Source organism: Octopus sinensis, linkage group LG7, assembly GCF_006345805.1.
Source record: "Octopus sinensis linkage group LG7, ASM634580v1, whole genome shotgun sequence".
NCBI classification, from domain to species: Eukaryota; Metazoa; Mollusca; class Cephalopoda; order Octopoda; family Octopodidae; genus Octopus; species Octopus sinensis.
In genome coordinates, this window is record NC_043003.1 from 96,303,757 (window position 1) to 96,321,471 (window position 17,715).

The following is a 17,715-nucleotide window of genomic DNA, read 5'->3' on the forward strand; positions in this document are numbered from 1 at the left end:
TTCTCATGGGTATCATCCATAGCCTTAGAAAAACATTGACAAACCGAAAATACCTGATTCTCTCTAAACTCTTTCGAAGCTGAAACATTTCAAGTTTAACAGAATCTTAATTCTTAGAGTTTGGAATTCTTTTCCTGCAATATATCATTACTAATAAATAACTTCCATAGTAAAATGCCTAACTTGCTGTTACTTGAAACTTGGTACAGCTCATGTGAAATAAAGCAACAACAATGTAAATTCTTTCAAATTTGTATGCAAGGCCAGCAGTTTTACTGTGATGGGGTAGCTGATTACATCAATGAAGTACTTGAGTAGTACTTTATTTTATGGATCCCAATGGGATTTGAACTCAGTGTGTGAAGAGCTGAAAGAAATATTGAAAGGCATTATGCTTAATGTTCTTACAATTCTTCCAATCCATCATTTTCATAATAATAATAATAATAATAATGGTTTCAAATTTTGGCACAAGGCCAGAAATTTCAAGGAGGAGTTAAGTTAATTATATCAACCCCAGTTTTCAATAGGTACTTGTTTCATTGACCTCAAGAGCATGAAAGCAACGTTGACATTGGCAGAATTTGAACTCAAAACAAGGTGGTAAGCTGGCAGAAACTTTAGCATGCCAGGCGAAATGCTTAGCAGTATTTCAGCTGCCTTTATGTTCTGAGTTCAAATTCCGCTGAAATTGACTTTGCCTTTCATCCTTTCAAGGTTGATAAATTAAGTACTAGTTGCGTATTGGGGTTGATCTAATTGACTGGCCTTCTCCCCAAAAGTTTCGGGCCTTGTGCCTAGACTAGAATAGAATTTGAACTCAAAACATAAAGACAAACGAAATGCTACAAAGCATTTTGCCCAGTGTGCTAACGATTCTGCCAGCTCGCTGCCTTACACGACGACTATTATTATTATTATTATTATTATTATTATTATTATTATTACTATTACTATTATTATTATTATATTATTACTATTACTATTATTATTATTATTATTATATTATTATTATTATATTATTATTACTATTACTATTATTATTATTATTATTATTATAATAATAATAATAATAATAATAATAGATGCAGTATCAGGCAGTGGCTTTCATGGCTTCTCATCTGAACTGATTGGAAGTGTTATCATGTACATTGTTTTGTCTTGGTATAAAAGATAGGCTACAGCAAATATTCTGCTCAATACCACAGATTTGCTTGTCATTTACTTGACCTTAACCAGTTGAGCATGTCCCTTAGTGGCTGACGATATGTGTATCTCTGATCACAAGCAGAAGTAGTGGGGGAGGATCATAGTCATGTGTTGAGAGGAATTATTTGAGGTTTGGATAATTCACCTTTGGAAACATGGGTGTTTCGTTCAACATCATTAAACTACCCTTTTGAGCTGGCTGGGCTATTCAACTCACAGAAAATTCTAATTGGGCCCCACCTACAAAGTCATGCACTGTTAATCTTAATATGAGATTACCATCTTGCACGCATGTGGTTGTGATGCATGTACCTGGTGTACCCTTATCAGATGGATAGTGATGATGGATATACTGGGTGTCATATTTTACCCTAGTGTCACTTTGATAGCATGCACTGCTTTCTCACTCAATAATAATAATACTATTATATTTATTATTTTATATTATATTTAGAATTCTTAAATATTTTGAGAATAATGTCTCATTTCTCTATCACGATTCTCTTTATATTTAAACTGAATTCTTCTCTTGCAGATCTTATTACCTGCTGCTTTTGTTTTGCTTGCCATGATTCTGGCTATGATAATTCCCACATACAGTGAGGAACCACCATTAATTCTCCATCCATGGCATTATGTTCCTGCTGAAAATGATCGTCACTTATATATGTTTTTTACGTAAGTTTTTGAAGTTGGTATTTTTCTTTTATTTGTTTTAAAGATTATTATTATCAGAATTGAAGAGAATTGATTGTTCAAATTCCATCATTACTACATTTCTTTTTCTATGGTGAAGCTGCTTTATACTCAATGAGATCCTCATGGATGGAATACCTTTGATCATAAGCCTACGTAAATAGGTGTTACCTGGGGTTAACAGCAACACCGATAACAAAGATGTGAATATATAACAAACAGTACATGAGTTTGTTAAAATGGAAAATAACAAACATGATTCTACAAAAATAAGCACCATCTGTTTCTATATTTGATTCCAGATCAAATATTTTATCAGAAACATAAGAAAAAGGAACATATGTACATATATTGATTCCAAATTTTGTCACAAGACCAGTAATTTTCTGGGTAGGGGTAAGTCAATGAAATCAACCCCAGTACTCAACTGGTCCTTATGTTATCCCTATTGTCATTGGAGCATTGGGTTCAATACCACCCAATCTGAAAAAAAACATCTGAAAATCTTAGAAATACCCTACAAAAGCCAGAATTACTTGGAACTGCATGCATATTGCATAAAGTACTGTCTGTCTGAGGTCCTTGTGACTTGACAAACAGTACAAATCCCTAGTAGATACAATATCTTCAATCAACAACCTCGCAATATTGTATACTGTGCGATGTCTATAATAATAATAATGATAATATTTTATAAATTAGGAATTGAATTTTTCTTTTTTTAAGTCTTCTTGAGTTTAAATTACTAATTGTATTTAAAAAACATTATTCAATATCCCTCCTCCCCACATTAGAATAAACTATTTTGCCATAAAATGAAATTTAAAAATCAGGTTTTTTGTGTGAAATTTTAAATTGAAAATCTCTCAATTCCCATATCTCATTTATTTTTATAGATGAATTATTGTAGCTTTCTTGAATTAATAATATAAATTTTTCATATTTTCTCCTAAAAGTAATGATGCTCCATATAGCAATATTACACAAAATTTGGAACAACTGTTATTGTCAAGAGTTGGAATTGGTAACAGATGTATGAACAAAAGTATATATTCACTTGAGTAAGTATAAAAGTTTTACCAAATATTAGTGTGTGTGTGTGTGCATTATATACATATATATTTAGTATAATTCGTGTGAAAACCTCGTGATGTGCATTTCAAAACTCTTATGTTGTTGCTGTAATTATAAAAGAATGGTCTTCTATAATGGTATACTATAATGGTAACTCAAATATAATATGTCATGAATTAAAAATTGAATTTTATTTCTTTTAAAATCATATTAAGTTTAAGTTGCTCATTATGTTTAAAAAGATATTATCTGATGTCCTGCCATCCTTAATTTAGAATAAATATTTTGACATTTAATAAAAAGAGCAGTTTTTCAGTTTAAAATTTTAAATTGAAAATATTTCAATTTACATATCTCATTTTTTATGTTTAATTTCAGTTCTATGAATTATTGTATCCTATGTGTGTATATATATATATATATATATATATATTTAAAACACACATACACATATATATACATATGTCTATATATGTATGTGTGTATTTGCATGTATTTGTGTGTGTGTGTGTGAAACACATGCATTGCTTCTATTTTACTTCTTTCTGTTAATATTAGTCAACTAGTTAACCAATTAATAAATTAACCAATTTATTGCTTGATTCGTCGTTCTATCAATCAGCGTATTTGTTAGTCCCACCATCACTGTTTATGACCTTACCAGTGACATGCTCTTAGTACTCCAGGTCAGTCTCATCATCTCCAAACTTTTGTTGGTGCGTTTATTTTTTTGGAGATGTGTATTTGTGTGTATGCCTATATGGTGGCAGTTGTGTAGGTTCATATAGGTGGTTTGTTGGATTTTTCATACGATTAGTTTCTTTATAAGCAGTCTGTCTGTGCTTCTGTGCACATTTAAGTATATGTAGATGCATGCAAAAGCCTTCTTGTCACTTTTATTTTTAACAGTTCATGTCTTTCAATTTAGTGCTCTCTACCTTTGATTAATTTAGCATCTCTTATATCTCAAAGAAATAAAGCATTTATTTATATACGTACTTATTTTTACACACATAAGGAATATTCAAGCCAAAAATCATTAGAAATCAAATAAAATTTGTCTCAGTGAATGCCAGAATTCCTTACTACTTACAGAATGTACATGCTGTATCTATTTATAGTTTTGTAAATGTGTTCTGAAAATAATAAACATTTCTTCCTTCATACCTTTTGCTTTAAATGTTTTAAAATTTGAAAATTAGATGTTTTGATTTAAGTATTGTTTTCATCTTAATACCAGCTTTCACCATTTAGCTTATTAAAAATGGAAAATTTGAAAAATATTCTTTTTAATATTATTTCATTTTTAATTTTTTGTTTTCTTTATGTGATATAATTTTGAATTGGAGAGAAAAATGTTTACACATTTAAATACATATTTTTGAATTTATCCTTTGGCAGCAGGACTTCAAAGAAAGTTGTTTCTTGTTATAAAAGAATAAAAGATTTTTCTATTATTTTATGAAAGCCAGAATATAATTTTAGTATTGTACTCAGAGGCATCACATTTTCTTTTTCGATTTGAAGCTATCTCAATGAAATTGCTTAACATGCTTCTGTTTGTTTGTGTTTCTTTTTAGTTTTGTTTTGTTTTATTTTGTTTTTTAAAACTCAGGTAGGCAATAAAAAAAATTGCAGTTTACTATTAATATGAGAAGTTTCAATCATTGCATAGTCACCATTTTTTTTTCCCCCCAGAATTTCTTTATTACTGCTGAAGTATTGAATTCTCAGGCATGTGTCCTGGGTATATTTCTTTATTTGCCTCACCCTACACATGTCACTTCCATTTCCAGTATTAGGGTTGGTTATGAAGGATATTTACTACAGCAGTAAATGATAATACCTAAATGTTTTTGAACTATCCTCTCTATTTTAATATAGAAAAAATCTTTGAAATAAAACTGTCGATGGTTTTAATTATGTGTAAATATTATAAATAATAATGTTGTGCTTTTTTCTTTTTTGTCCTCTAGTGAATACCCTTGTCAGTATAAAACTTCTCACTGGACTTCTTCCAACCTTATGCCAGACACATTAATAAACTGCTCTTGTGAAACCGGAGTACAGATCTGTCCTAAAGGTTTGTAAGCACTTTATAATAATTAATGTTCAGTATAGTTAGTGATAGATAGATGTTATAAATATTATTTCTAGATAAAAATTTAGAGGTGTACAATTAAGATTAAAATTTTGTATAATTTTTAACAATATTTTTTTAAAGTCTTAAGATTCATTCCATGTGGTTAATAAATTAGCTGAGGTGAAAACCTCTGAATAATAATACAGGGCATGGATTGACATACCTGAATATAATAACATAAGTTTGACAGTTTTTTATCTGTTTGTTCCTTCTTGAGCCACGTCTGGCTTATAAGGGCCAGTTTCTTTGGTGTATAGGTTCCCCACCTGGACGGGACGCCGGTCCGTTGCAGGTGAGCTGCAAGATGCAGGAGGAAAGAGTGAGAGAAAGTTGTGGTGAAAGAGTCAGCAGAAGTTTACCATTACCTTCTGCCGGAGTCGCATGGAGCTTAGATGTTTCACTCATAAACACACACATTGCCCAGAGATTCAAACCCGCAATCCCTCGACCATGAGTCCGCTGCTTTAACCACTAGGCCATGTGCCTCCATAGTTTTTTTTTTATCTACTTTGATATTAATATTTATAGTAAATAGGGCAGCAAGCTGGCAGAATCATTAACATGCTGAGTAACATGTTTAGCAGCATTTCATCTGTCTTTAACATTCTGAGTTCAAATTTCACCTAGGTCAGCTTAGCCTTCCATCCTTTCAGGGTCAATAAAATAAGTAATCGACTTAGCCCCTTCCTCCAAAATTGCTGACCTTGTGCCAAAATTTGAAACCAACATTTATAGTAAATATTAACACATAGAAGATATTCTTGTCTCTATTCATGGAAGGAGTACAGATATGGTATCAGGTGTCTAAATTGCATGTGAATGCTATCTGCATGAAAATTTAAGGAGTGAAATGTAGTGTAAAGCACATGTGTTTGTTTCTAAGAAATAGGCTGTTAATATGAAAGATTAAAAAGTAAAGATATGATATAGCAGTTCACTGCTGAATGTATACCGTCTCATGTCTGAAGGTTTTTGATTGTACTATTGACTTATTAATACTTAGTACTAACTTGTTGTTTACTAGGTGTTCAATCAATCTTAGTGTTTATTTCTGTCAGTTGAGTGTGCTGGAGCAGTGTAAAATAATCTATCTGACTCAGGTACACAACACAATTTCAAGATTGGAATTCCAACCATGAATTAAATTGGCAAGCTGGCAGAAGCATTTGCTCACCGGGCAAAATTCTTGGTGAAATTTCATCCATCTTTACATTCTGAGTCCAAGACCCACTGAGGTTGAGTTTACCTTTCATCCTTTCATGGTCCATAAAATAAGTACCAGTTGAGCACTGGGGCTGATGTGACTGACTTAGACCCTTCTACAAAATTTCTAGCCTTGTATCAGAATTTGAAACCAATATTAACATGAATTCAGAGCAGAAGATAATTCTTTAAAAAATTAATTTAGAAAAAAATTGTGCTGATTATTTTTAAACTAAAGATAACAGGAAAAATGCAAAATGTACATATATTCATATATTCTGTTAGCCTTTTATGTGATTTGGGAAACACACATATTTGTGAATGAATTTAAAGTTGAATAAATCCCAAGATTTCAAGTAATCCTTATTGGTGAACATTTTTATTGCAGTTAAGTTATATATTACAGTTTCAAGCTGGGATTTATTGTTTTTATTAATATCATTTAATGGCTCCAAAGCAATCATTTTTTACAAGGGGGTGCTGAAAAGTTCCTGGCTTTGGGTAAGAGAGAATACAGGACGATCAGTTAATTATGATTTTATTCAACGGTCGTTAAACAATGATGATTATGATGATATTCCCCCTCTCAGATTCACACACTTATTGCAGCAGTCCTTCAGGTTTTTTAAACCCTGTAAAAGAACTCAGAAGGTTGGACCTCCAACCCCAGGCCTTTTGCGATACCCTTGAAGCCATGAACTTTTCAGCAACCCCTCATGTAAGTTACTTCAGACGTTGACTACTTTACAAATAATTATCAAATCAATTTTCTCTGTAGATCCAGCCTATCCTCAACCCCCTTCAAAACTTATATCTGAAACAGATATCATGTATAACATGACTGGACGTAATATCTCTGATTGGATTGTAAAAACAACTATGGAATATGTTAAAAAACGGTACTGAAAATACTTATTTCTTAATACATTCTTGTAATGTAATTTGTCAGCCTTCAAAGCACATTTACTTTTCTACTGCATTACTACTACTTTATACTATTTTATTACTTATTTAATACTTTTATACTTAGCTTCAACATTGACATCTGAGTCTTTTGAAGTGAATCTAATATTATTCACTGGTCCATACTTCTCATGTCTATCAAACTATTTAAACTCTGCTAATGACCATATTTTCATCTGATCTTTTTCATTTTTCTCCTTTTCTGATTTTACTTATTTATCTATTGTCTAAATATCTGAAATGACTTGAAGATATGTAAAAGCAGTAGTGGCTTGGTGTAAAAATATTATTTCTCTTAGTTTAAGGCATAAAGGTTCCTAGTTCAAATCTAGTTGGCTACTGTACATACATCTTAAAATATGAAAGCTGAAAATTATTGGAGATAAAACTGATTGAAAAGTTATAATGTAATCTTATTTCATTGATAAATTATTTTTTTTGGATAAGAGTTCTTAAAATCTTTTTTCATTAATTACAAAAAATTCACATATTATTTTGATTATGATTATTATGGATATTATTGATGTTGTTCTTATTGTAGTAATGAAGTAACAGAACAGTAGTATGTGCCTTGCTCTATTTATTTACATTTCTCTACATTCTGGGTTCAAATCCTGCTTGGGTCCAGACTTTGCTTTCCATGCTCCAACCCCTAATACTTTCACAATGAGTACTAGACTCATACTAAAGTCTGTTCATAACATCAGAAACCATTATTATGATAATTTTTATTATTTTTGTTGTTTGCATAGTGGTGAAGGTGGAGTATCAAAAATAGAAGAATGTTGCACTAAAATTGTTTTGTAGTATTTAGTTCATCCCTGTACATTTTGAGTTCAATTTCTACCACTATCAGCTTTTCTTTCTATCCCTCAAGGGTTGGGGATAATAAAATGGTCTCAGTAATATACTAGGGTTTGTTATTTCACTACACCATTGTAGAATCACAGAAATGACACCGTAGTAATAGTGCATTTAATTATGGATCTATATTTTGATAAAGGTGATCAAGTACTGGTAATATACTGAGGTTCATTCAGTGGCCTATACTTCTTTCTTTCTATTCTTCTTATAAGCAAATCTTTATATTTACTGAACTTGACAAATTCTTTTGCCAAAATCTTATGATCACAAGGAATACTCATGAGATTAATAAACAGACTTTATTATTTTGACCTTTTACAACAATATCCAATTTATTAGATTTGATGGTTCTGTATGTATGTACTGGAAAGTCCCAAAGAATTCTTATATTTCCTCCCTCAGTTACAGCCTCAGGGTGATGTCCATATCACTTGTCAGCAGTTTTGATTTTATAATACCAACATATTAACCTGTGTAGATACTGATCAATTCTGTCATGGTTTGATTTATACTCTACTGGTGCTTTACATTCAGAGATTAGGTGGTCTACTGTTTTAATCTCATCACTACAGAATGGGAGCTTTGGATCTACTCCATTTTTCATCACCTTGGCTTGGTAGTTCTGGGTCAATAAACTTTGATCTTGAGCAGTGAAGATGAAGCCTTCACTCCCTGTCTTGAACTTTGTAGCTATTGATGGGTGTGCTTCTGGTCAACAACAGCTCATTTGTTACAGGCCACATATTTGTCATGCAGAGGTTTCTGGCTAGTTTTCCATGCACTTTTTTTCTTAGTCATTTATTTTACTTTCTTTGCCTTTCATCCTTCTGAGGTTGATAAATTAAAGTACCAGTGATATACTGGGGTCAGTGTAATCGACTAGTCCCCACCTTCAAAATTTCAAGGCCTTGTGCCTCCAATAGAAAGGATTATTAAGGCAACAAGCTACAGAATCTGTCAAAATGGACAAAATGTTTAGCAGCATTTCATCTGTTTTTATGTTCTGATTTCAAATTCCGCTGAAGTCAACTTTACTTTTCATCCTTTCAGTGTCAATGTAATCCACTTACCCCTCCTTTGAAATTGCTGGCCTTGTGCCAAAATTTGAAACCATTATTATTATTATCATCATCATCATTATTATTATTATTATTGTTTAGGCAGTGAGCTGGCAGAATTGTTAGCACTCTGGGCAAAATGCTTAGTGGAATTTCATCCATCTTTACATTAGGAGTTCAAATTCTGTGAAAGTAAACTATGCCTTTCATCCCTTTGGGGGTTGATAAAATAATTTTAGCACTGTGGCCAATGTAAATGACTAGCCCCCCCCTCTCCCAAATTTCAGGCCTTGTGCTTGATGTAGAAAGGATTATTATCATCATCATCATCATCATCATCACCATCATCCATCATTAATGTGTTCTCTCTTCTTTATAGTTATGGTGGCTTCAGTTTCGGTGAAGTGAACTCTTTAAAATCACTGAATAAATCCGAGATTACAAGTTTTATAGACAGACTTGCCCGTAACTCATCCAGCAACTTTGCAACAAATGACACAATCTGGAAAAGTGTTGAAAGCTTATTAGAAGGATTAATCACAAAGAATGTTGCCAAGGTAGGAGATTTTTTGAGATATTTTAATGCTTCAGTTGTACTATAGAAGCATCCTGATAGTTGAGTGCTAGTATCTCTCTCTCTGTCTTAGCATTTGGTTCATATGTTCCTACAATTTAGAATTTTGTTAGCCATTTTGCACGATCCAAAGCCTCTTTACAGTCCACACTTGCAGAGCAAATGCCCTTGGCTAATCTAACCAGCTACTGTTTGCTTGATCTTCCATACAGTCACTTGCTTTCAACATTTAACTGAAGTGCAATGTTTACCACATATTTATCGTCATCATCCTGAAGTGTGTAGTTGTATTAGTGCAGTCAGGCTACCTGCATCTTGCCAGGGATCAAGGCAATATTGTATCTTTGTATCTTTCTCACACATCTTTTACATAATATATAGATATCCACACAAACACACACACACACATATATATATATATAATAATAATATTAGGGAGTAAATCCAAACTTACAGGGAAAAATTAGATTTAGGATTAAATCCAATTTTACAGTATAAATATAAATTAAATTAGAGATAAAACCACTATTAGGCAAATCAAACAATGAAAAACATAAACCAAAACATAAAAATAAACATAATTAAATATAATATACAAAAAATATAAAATTTAAAATTTAAATTATTTAAATTTAAAATTTTTAATTTATATTTATAAATTTTTATATTTTTAAAATATTTTTTAAATTTTAAATTAATAAATATATATATATAGAGAGAGAGAGAGAGACGCATTGTGGTAAGAAGCTTGCTTCACAACCACATGGTTCCAGGTTCAATCCCACTGCATGGCACCTTGGACAAATGTCTTTTACTATAACCTTGGACTGACCAAAGCCTTATAAGTGGGTTCGATAGAACGAAACTGAAAGAAGCATATATGTGTGTGTGTCTGTGTCTGTCAACAGGTGTTGGTTGTATTTGCATCCCTGTAACTTAATGGTTCAGCAAAAAAGACCAGCAGAATAAGTACCACTTCTTGAAAAAAGAAGTACTGCAGTTGATTCATTCAACTAAAATATTCCAGGCAGTAGCCCAGCATGGCCATACTCTTATGACCAAAACTAGTAAAAGATAACAGTTTACCTTTACCTATAGATAAAATATCAAGATTGTATTGTGCATTTGCATCCTGGTCTCTGACACCTTTCTACTATAAGGATCAGACAGTACCCTACCATCTAAAATAATTCAGAGGACACATTGGATTTGTTGTCCTACACACATGTTGTCAAGAAATAATATGGAATTGTCATGGATGGAACTCTCTTGATTATAGGTTGATCAGTGACTAAACTACAACAATTGGCTTCCATAAAACTCACACTTAATTTCAATTTTATAAGATTTATCAAATTTCTATTGAAATACCCTAACTTCATTTCAATTAATTTTGAAAATAATAAAGGATTTAATGAAATAACTTTGTCATTATCAAGATGGTGTTTGGAACATAAATTAACATGAAGTTTTAATGGAAGATTTTAATGTAACCCTTTACCATTTAAACCAGTCGTTTCTGGCCCAAATATTCATATTCAAAGTGGCCAGATCCACCTTCTCACATCTACTGCCTACAATGTCATTCTAAAAAGTCATCAAAATCCCACAGCTACAAGATTAGGCATGATTAATTCAAAACAATATGAATATAGATATTTTTTGCAAACAACTTGCAGATGCAAGTGCTACCAGTTGAAAGCTCTGCATACTGGATGCCAGCAAGTTTATGGGGTCATCAAGAGAGAATATTTGCCATTTCAAAGACTACTTCTTGATGGCATCATTGTGCACTGGCACTCCTCACTGAAATGAGGCCCTGCTTGCTAGGTCAACTGGTTACCAAGTTTTGCACTATATTCTTGTAGCCATTGCTCATCGTCTCTTTTTAACCAATTCCAGTGGCTTGCCTTTTCCACTGTACTTTGTATATCACTCATTGTGGTATTTGCTTTATGATGAGTTAGGCCTAACAATAACAATATTCACCTCACACTGTGTCCAACAAATCCTCTACATCCAACTGCAATCAGAAAAAGCTCTGCTTTCGAGCCTGCATCTTCGCATTCCTCGACAAAGTAATCTAAATGTTAAATCACTTTAAAACAAGAAGTTTTTATATCACAGGACCAAGGGTGGTATTGTATGATGGTATCAAAATGGTTAAACTTTGAAGCTGATATTAGTTCTATAAGAAGTCACTTCTCCAAGAAAGATGAGGCACATATTTCTAATGGCTAGATAAAAAGAAACTAAATTTCGTTTATTTCCCAAAGAAACACTTGTTGTGTGATGTTCATTTATCTATCATCATAATTATTTTGAAAAATTATCTCAGTATGATTTTCTTCTTTTCTTTTCTCAGGTCTGGTTCAATAACAAAGGTTGGGCATCAGCTCCTATTTATGTAAATATAATGAATAATATTGTCCTAAGAAGTTCCTTACCACCTGGAGCAAAGATGCAAAATTATGGCATTACAACAATTAATCATCCAATGGCTTTGACCAAAAAACAACTGACTGAGGAGAATGTGTAAGTATTATTTCTGTCATTATCCACCACCTCCTCCTCCTCCTCCTTTTCTTCCTCTCTTCCACATTCTCTTCTGCACCTTCCACATTCTCCAATTCCTTCTCCTTCTACTTCTATCATCCATCATCATAACCATCCACCACCACTTTTAAGGACCAGCCATCACTCAGTGAATGGTTATGACTTGGTGACATATACCATATTTTTGTTAATAGTTTCACCCTTTAGCATTTAAACTGGCCTTATTCAGCTCAGATATTCTAATTGTTTTATGTTCAAACCAGCTAGATCTGGCATCTCACACCTACCCTACAATATCGTTCTAAAAATAAACAATCACATCATCAATACCTTGAAGCTACAAGATAATGCATGATAAATTCAAAACAATGTGAATAAATAAGCATTACATTTGACAGTGTAATCTGAATGCTGAAGGATTAAGGTGCCTATGTAGTTGTGAGCTCACATAGACATCATCTCAACTCTCCCATATTTTGATCCTATGGCATATTCAGGATGTGACAGCTGGAGGAAGAGAGAACTGCACCAGCATTTGGCTAGTACCCATTTTCAGCTCAGTAGATTGGAAGAATGGGAAGTGAAGTATCATGCTCAAGGACACAACATGAAACCTGGTGTAGCTCCCCAGCTTGCCAGTTTTCATTCAAACTGTCCAGCCCATGCCAGCATGGAAAACGTACGTTAAATGATAATGATGATATATATATATATATCATCATCATCATCATCATCATCATCGTTTAACATCCGCTTTCCATGCTAGCATGGGTTGGACGGTTCAACTGGGGTCTGGCAAGCCCGAAGGCTGCACCAGGCCAGTCAGATCTGGCAGTGTTTCTACAGCTGGATGCCCTTCCTAACGCCAACCACTCCGAGAGTGTAGTGGGTGATGGGTGATTTTATGTGCCACCGACACAGGTGCCAGATGAGGCTGGCAGACGGCCACGCTCGGATGGTGTTTTTTATGTGCCACATATATATATATATATATATATATATATATATGTCTGTTGAGGTGGTTTGTAAATATAACATAATATAACATTTAATAATCTAACGGTATGTCTTTTCTACACCTCTGATGAAATTTTGCCCAATACAATGATTTAATCATTGTTATTTAATCTTTGGGAAAAATTGAAACAGCTGTAAGAGAATATGTTGGATTTTTGCAGTTAATAGATTATATTAATGTTACATCTCCATTTTCTGAATTTTATTTTGAATATCTAGAAACCAAGATTTATACTTAGATCTGTTATATTATGAATATCGCTATTTGCGATAATTACTAGTTAATGAACCAGTAATACATTGGATATTTTTATTCCTTAATGAGGCTATTTTAACCTCAAATTAAATGTGTGTGTGTGTTGGGCTTACATATAGTTTCCATCTGCCCAATTTCAATCACAAGGCATTTGTTGTCTGCCCAAGACCATAGTAGAAGACAGTTGTCCAAAGTGCAATGCAGTGTAATTGAACCCATAAAGTGAACTTCTTAACTTCATAGCCAAGAAACAAATAATGATAATAGCAATAATAATAATAATTATTATTATTATTATTATTATTTCGAATTTTGGCACAAAGCCAGCAATTTCAAGGGAGGGGCTAAGTTAATTACATCAACCCCAATGCTCAATTGTTACTTATTTTATTGACCCTGAAAGGGCTGGAAAGCAAGTCAACGTTGATAGAATTTGAACTCAGCATGTAAAGCCAGGAGAAATACCGTATAGCACTTTTCCCAGCAAGCTAACAATTCTGCCAGCTTGCCACCTAAATAATAATAATAATGAAAATTATAATAACAATGACGATGATAATGATAATAATCCTTTCTACTGTAGACAAAAAGCTGGAAATTTGGGGGAGGGGAATAGTCAATTACTTCAACCTCAGTTTGCAACTGGTACTTATTTTAGTGACCTTGAAAGGATGAAAGGCAAAGTTGACCTCAGCAGAATTTGAACTCAGAACATATAGACAGACGAAATGCCACTAAGTATTTTGCCCAGCATGCTGATGATTCATTTTGTCTGGCTTGTTAGTGATTCTGCCAACTCACTGCCTTTTATAATAATAATAATTATTATACTAATACTGCTACTACTATTAATAATAATAATAATAATAATAATAATAATAATAATAATGATCCTTTCTATTATAGGCTCAGTGCCTGAAATTTTGGGTAGGAAGGGGATAATAGATTACATCGACCCCGAAAGGATGAAGGGCAAAGCCGACCTCAGCAGAATTTGAACTCAGAGCATAAAGAGGGATGAAAAAATGCCTCTAAGCATATTTCCCAGCATGCTAACGTTTCTGCCAGCTCACCACAATAACAATGAGTGATGCATTATGCTGTCACTCATTTGATTAGTGGAACTGAGAGGTGAAGAGAAAGAGAGAAATGTTAAAGACCTGAAGAGGGGGAATTGCATGGTTAAAAAGTTTGTTGATGGTGTAGAGAGAAAGAAAGAAATATAAAGTGCTTAGTAGAGGGAAGTTTTGAAATCATATAATATATTATTGTGACTGGAAGTGAAATAACTTAGCATAATAAAAATAAAATGCAAACCATCCTTTCTTACTTAAATAGATTCTCTTACTCTTTTTCATTCTGTGGAATTTCCATGGGTTTCTCTAGTAGTAGTTATTGTAATAATAATAATAATAATAATCAGTAGCAGGACCTATGAATATTTCACGGAATTAATGGTAAACCTATTGGGTTATTTCTGAAAACTTTATCCAGATAGCCTAAAAGCATAGCTTCTGTTGTGTCTGTATCAAAAGATATTTGTTCATCTGCTAATCATTGAAAAGTGAAGGAAATTGGAATATGAGGATTACTTAATGCTCTTTATATATATACTTTTTACACAATTTTATAGACTTAATACACAACACTCTCCTTCTTTCTATCTCACTCTTCGCCTGACCCTCTTTTTCTCTCTCTTTTTTCTTTCACTCTTCGCCTTTCTCTTCAGCTAATCATGTGAAGGCCTTGCGGACGGGCTAAGTAACAGAGGAAGAAAACTTAACTCAAAAAAATCAATACACATTTCACTCACCACCACCTCCTCTCCCTCCCCTTCACTCCCCCTATCCAGTTCCCCACTCCCCCTTCAACTAATCATGTGGAAGCGTTACAGATGGGCTAAGTAACGGAGTGACAAGTAGAATTATTATAAGATATGTTGATATGTTATCATAAAGACTATATTTCTTTATTTCATTTTTTTTTTTATTCAGGGTTGCCAGTGTGATTGATGTTCTTATTGCTATTGGTGTGCTATTTGCATTATCATTTGTCCCAGCCAGCTTTACACTATTTCTGATTGAAGAACGTAAAACTAATGCTAAACATTTACAGATGGTTTGTGGCACCAATTATAAAATCTATTGGCTTGCAGCAATCACTTGGGATTTGGTCAGTATTAATTTTATTATCTTACATTTTCTTTTACTAGTTAGAATATAATTTATATATTTTTATACATTATATATATACAGTGTGACAAAACTGGACCTTAGAATCTCATGTGGAGAGTACTGAGCACTGATGTGTATAAATGCAATGCTATTACCAATTCAAATATGTCGGTAGCAAGTTTAAATTCCACCATTTGTCAGCAGTGAGAAAGCTTCTCCATGACAAAACACAGTGAATGGCTTGTTTACAAATTCAAACCATTTGGTTTCTGTAACTGAAGAGGTGATAACCACTCCAAAATGCTTGCATCTCACAATGTCTGATAGAAAACTTTTGCCCAAAATGTCATGTAGTGGGGCTGAACCTAAAGACCATAGTATTGGGAAGTGAACTTCTCAACCACATAACCACGCCTGCATCTATTTACACCTCTTCTTCGTATATATAAATCATGATAGCCATCATCTTCCATACTTGCATGGGTTGGTACAGTTCGACAGGATCTGGCAAGTCCAAGGACTATGTCATGTTCTAATGTCTGCTTTGGCATGATTTCTATGGCCTGATGCCATTTCTAACTCCAGCTACTTTGCAGAATGTCCTGGGTACTTTTTACTTTGTGACAGCAGCTCAATCTTTGTGTTTGTGTGTATACACATATGTATAAATATATTTACTGTGTTAAATATCTATAGTTTTAATATTTTAAATGACAAAGTTAAAATGAATCATACAATTAAAGAAATAAGTAAATATTTCTTTTCCTCAGATAAACTATTGTATCCCTGCTCTCCTCTGCATTCTGATATTTCTGGCTTTTGATCAGCAAGCATATGTTTCATCTACCAATTTACCATGTTTGATTGCTTTGTTGTTTCTCTATGGGTAAGTTTTTTTAGTTTTTTATTCAGACATATTAGACATTGTAACCATTGATTATATGATAAAGTATTTATCAAATTCTCTGTGAAATCACTGAATCTCAGAGTCATTTTTACAAGTTTTTTTTTTGTTGGAAATGTCATGACTAACAAAGTCTATAAAGACACTCACAGTTCCTTGTTTCTTTAGCTTTTATCTTTTACTTGTTACAGTCATTGGACTGTGGCCATGCTGGGGCACTGCCTTGAAGGATTAATTAAATTGACCCCAGTAATTTTTTTTAAGTGTGTAGTTATTCTATCGGCCTCTTTTCCCAATCTGCTAAGACCAAGATGTCATGCAGTGGGACTGAACCTGAAACCACATGGCTGCAAAGGGAGTTTCTTAACTACATAGCCAGTTGGTGTTTGTTTATATCCCCAAAAATATTTTTGCTAGAGCAATAATTGAGAAAGCAACAGATCAGTGTAGGACAAAATATTTTTGTGACATAAGCAAGTATTCTGCCTTGGAAGAGAAAGTAAAGTGAAATATAAGCAAACAACAACTAGTTAGTAAGTTCATAGTCTTTATTAATGATGACTCTTCCCAAATACAATAATACTGGTTTCAGCATATAATTTCAGATCAAAATTCTTCTAAAATTAAACAACTTGGTGGTTTTATTGCTAATGAATTGTTCAATGTGACTGTGACTTTGAACTAGTTGATGCCCCTCCCTATTCTCTTGATTTGGTTCCATCTGATTATCTTCTGTTCCCCAACATGAAAAAATCACTTGACGGAAACCAGTATCGCAATGAAGGCAGCGAGCTGGCAGAAACGTTAGCACGCCAGGCGAAATGCTTAGCGATATTTCATCTGTCTTTACGTTCTGAGTTCAAATTCCGCCGAGGTCAACTTTACCTTTCATCCTTTTGGGGGTCGATTAAATAAGTACCAGGTATGCACTGGGGTTGATATAATCGACTTAATCCATTTGTCTGTCCTTGTTTGTCCTCAGCAGTCACAGCCCATGTTTCACTGCCATGTAGCTTGGCTGTTT

At 33.2% G+C, this 17,715-nt stretch overlaps 1 protein-coding gene across 1 annotated transcript in view; it reads left to right on the forward strand.

Annotated features, from left to right (window-relative positions):
- The window catches only part of LOC115214536 (phospholipid-transporting ATPase ABCA7-like), a 298,993-nt gene that overhangs the window by 210,758 nt on the left and 70,520 nt on the right, over nt 1-17,715 (forward strand). Inside the window, 8 exon segments of the mRNA XM_036504975.1 lie at nt 1,745-1,887; nt 2,862-2,966; nt 4,956-5,062; nt 7,104-7,224; nt 9,590-9,767; nt 12,150-12,319; nt 15,608-15,785; nt 16,558-16,673. Of these exon segments, the coding sequence (XP_036360868.1) occupies nt 1,745-1,887; nt 2,862-2,966; nt 4,956-5,062; nt 7,104-7,224; nt 9,590-9,767; nt 12,150-12,319; nt 15,608-15,785; nt 16,558-16,673 (1,118 nt within the window).